At 40.1% G+C, this 8,713-nt stretch overlaps 1 protein-coding gene across 6 annotated transcripts; it reads left to right on the top strand.

Annotated features, from left to right (window-relative positions):
• The first annotated feature begins 14 nt into the window (after positions 1-14).
• On the top strand, positions 15-5,417 carry LOC113335536 (receptor-like kinase TMK4). Of its 6 annotated transcripts, XM_026581570.1 has the most exons (5): positions 16-1,831; positions 2,096-2,162; positions 2,261-2,407; positions 2,920-2,997; positions 3,633-5,417. In XM_026581570.1, exon 5 carries the CDS (start codon positions 3,633-3,635, stop codon positions 4,776-4,778), a length of 1,146 nt encoding a protein of 381 aa, XP_026437355.1. In that variant the 5' UTR covers positions 16-1,831; positions 2,096-2,162; positions 2,261-2,407; positions 2,920-2,997; the 3' UTR covers positions 4,779-5,417. The 6 variants fall into 6 exon arrangements, 5 of the variants coding, with proteins under 5 accessions (XP_026437357.1, XP_026437355.1, XP_026437354.1 ...); XM_026581569.1 differs by lacking the exon at positions 2,096-2,162; XM_026581573.1 differs by lacking the exon at positions 2,096-2,162 and having other exon boundaries at positions 3,677-5,417.
• Positions 5,418-8,713: the final 3,296 nt, after the last annotated feature.

Below are 8,713 nucleotides of genomic sequence, written 5' to 3' on the forward strand. Positions count from 1 at the left end.
AAACTTGGGTTTTGATCACTAAGCTGGTTGAAGATTGAGATTTCAAGTACCCTTTCGAGCAGTTTTTTGATTTTCTACAGAGTTCAAGTTCCACTCCCGAAATCAGAAGATTGAGATTTGGGTGCAACTGGTTGGTCTCAATCCACAGCTGCAAAGAGGTGGTGTTGGCTGAATTTGTAACGGTGGGATTCTTCTGAAATTGGGTTTAATTGAAGATTTTGAGGAGTTCGATTTGCTGAAGTAAGTGGACTGGTTTGAAGCTGAGAACCAGCGAGAAAGGAGGAGATTCAAGAGTTGTTATTGGTGGTATGAAAAGGGAAACGAAGAGGGCAGTGAATGTACAATGGATTCAGGGGTTTCTGAGATTGGGACTAATTCGAGGGATTCTATATAGAATGCAAAGGTAAGATGGTGAATTAATCAAATGGGTTTGTCTGCATATGTTATTGTTTTGATTGGTGATGGATTTCATCTACCACCAAGAACAGATTTGGGGGTTTTATGTGGATTGAAATACGATCAATGTGCAAGTTGTTGATGCTGGTTCTCAGTTAGTTGTTGTTTGGAATTGAGATTAATTGTTGGCTGTGTAATGGAGCTAAGAGGCTGAGAAGGGTTTTTACCCAGGCAATTTTGGTTGTGATTGATTGATGGCTGTAGCAGTGGAGTGGTTACCTTAGTCTCGGTTGAAGGTTAGTCAGTAGCAAGTTCAGTGATTCAAACTTGTAATGGAGGTTTGGGTATCAAACGCGATAGAGTTGAGGTTATTGATGTGGCTGGTAGTCGTGAATGATGTGCGGTGTCTCGGTTGGTGGGTTGCTGCTCGGAGTTTTGGTATACAAGATGCCTGCGAAGTGGAGAAAGAGCTGTAGTCGAGACTGGAAAATGCTGATAGTAGGCAGTCGGAGAAAGCTGCTGTCGTCAAACCGAGATGGAGAGAGTATCTGCATGAGATGCAACTGATGGGTGTGGTAGTTCCAACAACAGATTTAGGTGACGTTGGCTAGTCGAGAAACAACAGCAATGGATTCAAGGTTCTGATTGTTCTTAATGGCTGAAAAAACAGGCAAAGGTGGTTATCGATGGATGGAAGTTTGTGGCTCGATGGTGTACTCGATATTGATTGTATATGGGGTTTTATCTTGCAGTCCAGATTGGGTTTAATCGTATATTCAGTGGGGGTCTGTTAGCTTGAGATTTGGGGTGCTTGTGATGCTTTTGGTCCGATAATAATCTGGTGTTTTGTGGTTAAATGATTTGAGTCAATGGGTTCTGTTTAATAATGTTTGAGTCGAAGCAGTAGATTGCAGTGGTGAACGAATGGGTGTTGGTCGAGATGGCGCTACTGATATTTTTACTGGCAAGGAACGTGTTGCCAATGGAGCTCAGTTGGCTGAGATGGACATGTAGTTGGCTGAGATGGCAGCGAGGCAAGGAGCTGGTCGACTGGTGGATGTATGGAACCTTAAGAATCGGCAGCAGCAAGGATAGGTGATGATTTTATGGGTTTCGAGATGGATATGTTGGCTGGTAAGTTTAGTACGAAGAGAGGGCTCGGACAAGAGATGTAATTTTATCATGGGAGAAAAGGGTATAAATGGCTCAGGGATAAAAGTGTATCTTGGATTTCCAGTAAAACACCCTCTGGTTGGAAATGAGAGACTCTCAGGCTTGAATCAAAATGTAACCACGGAAAGTTGAAGAATCTGGTGAGCCCTTATCCTGTGAAATGAGACAAGTAGCTGTAGTGGAGGAGGATGTGGTGAGCCCTTATCAGATTGGGGGACATGATAAATATGAGGAGCCAGAGATAGTGATTTAAAACAAACAGGTAAAATGTTTCCTCTTTCTTCCCTCTCTTTGTTAGAAATAGCCAACTGGGGACCCACCATCACTTAATTCCTTCCCTCTTGTTCTTCCCTATCTTCCCAAAAATGGAAGAGCTCAAAGGAATAATGCAGCATTTTTTCTTCATACAATCAATGCCCCCACTAACTATCCTAGCTACTCCCTCCTTTTTGTTTTATATGTCTTTGTTACAACTCATCAGATCTGAAGAAAAAACTGATTGAATTCAGATTTGACTTTCATCCAGACCTCTAAGAAGAGCTGATTGAAGGAGAAGACCAGACTAATAATTTTTATACCAGAAAAGTAGACATGTAGGTTTTGTGTTGTTATCCAAGTAGTATGAGTGTGTTTAATTTCTCTTTTGATTCAATTTTTGTGATTGATTTCTCTTTTGATTCAATTTTTGCAGGGACTGAAGATGTTGTGATTAGTTTGCACAAGTAGAAAACCTATTGCACAGGTTTTGTGAATTTTCACAAGAGTTTCTGAATTGGAAATCGATTTGAAGAACCATTCCATGATCAGACTAATTCCTAAACCTGAAGAAAATATACAAGTAAGTTGTATGTTTTTCTTTCCCTAATATATAACTTGATTGTTTGTCTCTCTCCATAACAACTTAAACCAGAAACCTTTTTTTTCTCAGTAATGATTTGATTTCACTCCATAAGTTTGTTTGTCTCCATAACAACTTTGAGAGTAATGCCGTATTCATGTCCTGAAAGGTTTTGATGTCAGAATTGGCCATACTGTATATGTTCAAATGTGTACCTTTGTTCACTGATAACGGATTTTTTTGACTTAGCATCATGTACCATAATCTGAAACAAAGTTTTTTGACTCTTGATATGTACGGCATCTGAAATACTGTTTAGAGAACATACTGTTTAAAAATACATGTATATCATGTTTAAATGTGTATCTGGTATTTCTTAATTGATAATGTAAGGAATTATGAGGTCTGACAGATAAGTATGTTTTGTGAAATTTCAGGACTTCATCTGTGTTAAAGAAAGCAAAAAAAAAACCTGATTTCTGTAATTTTGTATGTTTAAATGTCAATTTCAGGGCTTAATCTGATCAAGAAGAAGAAGAAGAAGGTTTGGTGGTTCTCACTACTAGCTTCCGGCATTCATCATTTTGGAGGTAAAAGAAGCTCATGTTTTTGTTTTGTGAATTTGATTGCAGATTACATTTCGATTGTTCACTATTAGATGCCCCATTTTCCTAAAAGGGTTCAGCAATCTATAGGTCTGTAAGATCGAGGCAGTAACGAAAATGAAACCCTTTGTTAGAGTTCTATCTAGATTGGAAATTGTGTTGATTTTTTGAATTTCAGTTAATTGTCTTTTATGATTCAAAACATTAAAAAAAAAGATGCAGTCACCCCATATTAGCATTGCATAACTTTAATTAACATGCGACTTAAACTAATGATATTGTTATTAACAGACATAAGTGATAGTTACAACGCCTAATTAGAATTTTATCTATTATTTTTGCTAGTTGCTTGCTTGTTTAGGGAACCACATTGAGAGTAATGCCGCATTCATGTCCTGGAAGCTTTTGATGTCAGAATTGGCCACTGTAGATGTTTAAATGTGTACCTTTGTTAACTGATTACGGATTTTCTGACTTAGCATCATGTACCATAATCCGAAACAAAGTTTTTTTGACTCTTGATATGTACGGCATCTGAAATACTGTTTAGAGAACATACTGTTTTTTTTACTCTTGATATGTACGGCATCTGAATTGTATCTATTATTGTACTTCAACAGATGGCTGCTGATTCACCAACCTTATTTTCCTCTTCTCCCAATAGTACTCTAGATCATGCAGGACATCATGGGTTATCGGCACCTGCGATAGTTGGGATAGTGGTAGCAGTTGTACTTGTAATTTGTGTTGTTGTTGCTGTGTTCTGCTACTTCCAGAGAAGGAAGAAGAAGCGGTTGGAGATGCTAGTACGTACAGGCAAAGGAATGCAAACTTTGGAAGCTTCGCGCCAGCTGGCTAATCGGATGCAGCCTACAGAAGCTGGTAATGCTGTGCGCCAGCCCACTATTCAGCTGCACAACACCGAAGCTGGTAATTGCTCTTCAAGGGTGGAAGGCGAGTTCTCCTTTGGTTTCCTACAAGAGGTAACGCAAAACTTCAGTGAACAAAATTTGCTAGGCGAGGGGGCATTTGGGAAGGTCTATAGAGGGAAGTTTCCGGACGGGACCGAGGTTGCTGTTGAGAGGCTGAATCTCATATTAGACGTAGCTGGGTTGATGGCGTTCCAGGCTGAGCTCTCCATTTTGAAGATGACACACAGACACCTCGTATCTGTGATTGGGTTCTGTAACCAAGGCGTTGAGCATCTGATTGTTTACGAATTCATGGAGAGCGGAACACTACACCAAAAGCTCTTTGAGTGGATTGACACTCGTGGCAACCCCATGAGCTGGGATGAGAGGATTGTAGTGGCGCTAGATGTGGCTAAGGGCTTGCACTACCTCCACAGTCTGTCCAGGGAGGCCTTTGTACACAGGGATGTAAAATGTAAAAATATCCTGCTCGACAGGGATATGAGGGCCAAAATCTCGGATTATGGCCTGGTGAAGGCAATGACAGATGATGAGAAGTCGGTGGTGACCAAGTTAGCTGGAACTCGTGGATACCTTGCGCCTGAGTACGCAATGACTGGTCATTTGTCGATCAAAGCTGATGTGTACACTTTTGGCATAGTTCTCTTAGAACTTATTACAGGTCAGACGACAGTGGACGATGGTCAGGCAGGGAAGAATTTGGCGATGCGCTTTCGTCCCGTCTACAAGAGGGGCATGGAGAATGTGAGAGCTTTGGTCGACCGGTCACTCGACCCGGATGCGCAGGGCCTTAATGGAGGCTGTGAGGCTTGCAATGGAGTGCACGCGCACTGATCCATGGGATCGGCCTGGTTTTGCAGAGATTACTGCTAGGCTGGGGCTTGTAGCTGAGAGATGGCCCCAGCGTGCAGAGGAAGAGGAGGAGGAAGAAGAAGAAGCTGCTTTTGACAGGGAACGTTTTCTTCGGGATTTGGGTAATGATGGAGAAGGCACCACGGCTTATTACAGCGTCTGGGACTTGGAGCAGGGTCAGTCAGAAGAAACAGAGATCAATCAGCAATTTACGTGGAGAGCTTAGTTTGACTCAACTTGGGGAGTTATGTGCGTACATAGACTTGGCATTCAAATAAGAAGAGTAGAAAACGTACAATAGGGAATGGTTTTGATGAAAATGAAGTGGTTGAAGGTAATGGAGTCTAAATTTTTTATATGTATATCATTTGATGAGAGGTTGGCATCTAAATCCCTAGGATTCAGCTGCATTTGTGGACAAAGTGAATCACTGCATATAGATGCATTTGGGCTTTTTCTTCTTACCTATTTTTTGTTGTGATCCCCTTAGGAATGAACCAGGTGCATGTAATTAGTTCATTTCATTATTTTAGAGGTTTTATTGACATACCTAATTTCTGATGGGGTTTTCTAATCCGTAGTGATTTGATTTTAGATGAAAATCATTGATTTTGTTTTGTAGTTTGGGGTTATAAATTTGACATGTTAATTTTGAGTGATTCTGGTTAAGAGACGAAGAAATTAGATCTGCGAATAGTGGTGTGTAAGTGAGTCGTCACCTGCAAACTCAGTCAGTCCGGATCATATTACAAGGGGTAATGAAATTGAATCAGATTGTGTGAGTATGCTGTTGAAAGGATAATCTGTAGTGTTGTGGGTGAGATAGACGCTAGTAAAAACAATTGGAATGAGATAATGGTTACTAGAGGGTGATTGTGTTGCTGCTTGTGATGCTGTTGCAGTGAGTTTGGAACTAGCTGACTTGGTTCATCCCAGTCAGCTGTCTGACTCAGCTCATCTGACTTGGATGAACCATTCTTTTTTTTCGTCACGCAGCCACTGATAATGGAAATGGATGTTCCAATTCTGAGTTTATCCATTTCTTCTCAGAATTCAATTCAGGATCCCCTGTCATCCGACGATGAGCATATGGGTACACGTCCATCATCATTTTTCCCGACTTGGGCCATTCGAGCCCAACTATATTCCCCGATCTTTTTTTACAAAAAAAATAAATAAATGTGGATGCCTCGCAAAACTCTTATTTACTGAGGGTACCTCACATATCCTTCGAATATTGATATAAAGCGTCAAAGCATGGCATTTCAATAATGCTAAAAGTATTACTTTTGTTGACTTAGTGTACTTCAAATTTTCTGGTCCAAACTCATATCAATAAATCGAATTATACACATACGTATAATGTTCCCAACTACTACTGAATTACGAAACATTGACCACACTTTTGGCCGAATTGAACTTTTACGAATCCAAATAATCCATGTACATATATGGCTCTGTATGCTTGACAAATGAAAACTTCATTCTTACCTAGGACCAAAGATGCATGATGTATTCATACCCTTCCGATCATAATGCTAAAAGTGTTGGTGTTGTTTGTTAGACTTTATGTTGGTTTAGTAACAAATTAGGTTAAGGTTAAGCTAATTTGTGTTTAGTTCCAATCTAAGCTGGATTGGATTAAGTCTATGCCAGATTAAGAATTGATTAGAGATAAATATAGAGATTATATTAGCTTAATGTTAGTTGAGGTGTCAACCAACTAATGGTGAATGAGTTGGATGACGCATAGCTATCAAGTAATGACTAAGCCCTCTTCTAGCCTCTTGTATATATATCTAGAGTTTGTGTTATGCCATAATAATGCTAAAAGTGTTAGTTTAATTTGTCAACTTAATGCTCTTCGGATTTTCTGGGACGAACTCATATTAGTAAATCGAATTATACACATACGTATAACGTTTCGAACTACTACTAAACACGAATCGTTGAACGCATTTTTTAGCCCACCCCAACATGAAATCCTGGTTCCGTCGCTGAAGATACTGGAACTATGGTTTTGGAACATTTGGATCGGGTATTTCCATCTGAAGCTGATCTTTCTCAGGATGGGAATGATGTTAGAATAGATACATGGGAATCACGCTTGGCCCAGCTTGGATACTACCAGGAACTTGACCGCAGTTATTCGTAAGTAGTCCCCTTCACCGTATATTCTTTTTTTATCCATTTTAAATGATACTTGTTACTCCCTCCGTTACTTTTTAATAGGATGATTTGGTTTTTAGAGAAAATTAAGATAACCAATCATTGAAAGTGGTCCTCATGACACTTGTCAATAAAATAAGTGAAGTGAAATGGTCCCCATGACACTTGTCAGCAAAAGAAATATAGTGAAATAGTCCACATGACACTTGTCATAAAAAGAAGTTAAGAGAAAAGTGGTCCCACAAAACAAAGTAACATTTGACTTTCCCAATAAAAAAACCATCCTATATTTTTGAAACATTTATTTATAGAAACCAGCCTATTAAAAATTAACGGAGGGAGTAATATGAGTTGGTCTGGACAATTATGCGCAGGGTGATATCCAACTTTGAGTTATGTTTTGTGACAGTATCAGTCCTTCAAGGAATTACTACCCTTTACAGTCAGGGTTTACAATATGGTGGTCCAATCAGCATGATATGGTTTCTTCACAGTGTTCGTTGGTTTAAGCATGGCTGAGACTTGCTCATCTTACCTCTGGTGGTTTTTACTACTGGAGTGCCAAGCTCGCCGGCCCTAGATGGGCGCCTTTTGCTTCTTGGTTGACTTGCTGGTACTCTTGTGTGTACATATTTCATCATCAAACACGTGTATGTGAGAAGACACGTGGAGAGCATGCGTACCAAGTCATCAAAACATGATGACACACGCCCACAGCCAAGAAGCACATCCCGTCGACGTCGGATCTTCGCCCGAACAAATCCAAGGGCAGAAGTTAAAGGATGTACCAAAAGCACGGTGTACTGCGGAGCACCAAAAGAAGCTAAGATCAACGGTGAAGAGAAGGTTGACTGACATGGACGTGACAGGGGCAGAAGACACTTGTCTGACATGAGCATGCGTCTCAACTACCCGCATTAAACACTCTGAGCAGTGTACGTGTCGATCAACCCGTGGAACGAACGAGGATGACTCTGCGTGACCAAGCAATGAACGAAGACCTATGCGTGATGGACACAAAACACAAGAAGATAAGGTTCCAACGGCTCTCAGAAACGGGTCCCACATTCTAACCCTATAAATACCCCCTCTCCACCAAGAGAGAGGGGATCGAAAAGGAGAGAGAGGTTTAGAGAGAAGTCAAGAGAGAAGAATTGTTAGTGTAAGTTTACCTTTTAAAATTCGCAGACCTGTGTAAACTCCAAAGTCATTCGACTACCTCTGTAATCATCAAATGCATAGTGAAAGCGACAACCCCGTGGATGTAGGCCTTAGTGCTGAACCACGTAAATCCCAGTCTTATTTACATTTCAACACTTTATATTACTTTTACATTTCGTTTTCTTTATCTTCCTCTATGTGAACGCCTCTGGTGATGATATTAGTCGAGGAAATGATAAACCCGAAGGTTTTGAGCCAAGGAATCAATACAATCGTCTCATCAGTGCGAGCATGTGTATAGAATGCGAACATTGTTTGTGAACATATAGATGCCTTCGTGATTTACGTGTTCATAGTCTGGCGCTAGAAACAGGGACTTCGTTCCGGTAAAAGATTTATCTTATCCTGTGATTTCACCTTAAACTAGCATATGATTTCCCTGCTTCATTAGCTCTAGCAGTATTTATCTTTTGTTAACTTTATTATCTTCAAAAACACACCCATTATCTTCATTAGCTCTAGCAGTATCTATCGATGCAGTTTAAACTGGTTAAAAGATTTATTGCTTAGATCCACGGATTTACATT

Source organism: Papaver somniferum, unplaced genomic scaffold, assembly GCF_003573695.1.
Source record: "Papaver somniferum cultivar HN1 unplaced genomic scaffold, ASM357369v1 unplaced-scaffold_15, whole genome shotgun sequence".
NCBI classification, from domain to species: Eukaryota; Viridiplantae; Streptophyta; class Magnoliopsida; order Ranunculales; family Papaveraceae; genus Papaver; species Papaver somniferum.

Excerpts from the sequence above, each read along its gene's own strand:
- LOC113335536 (XM_026581572.1), top strand. The coding sequence starts at position 3,633 with ATGGCTGCTGATTCACCAACCTTATTTTCCTCTTCTCCCAATAGTACT.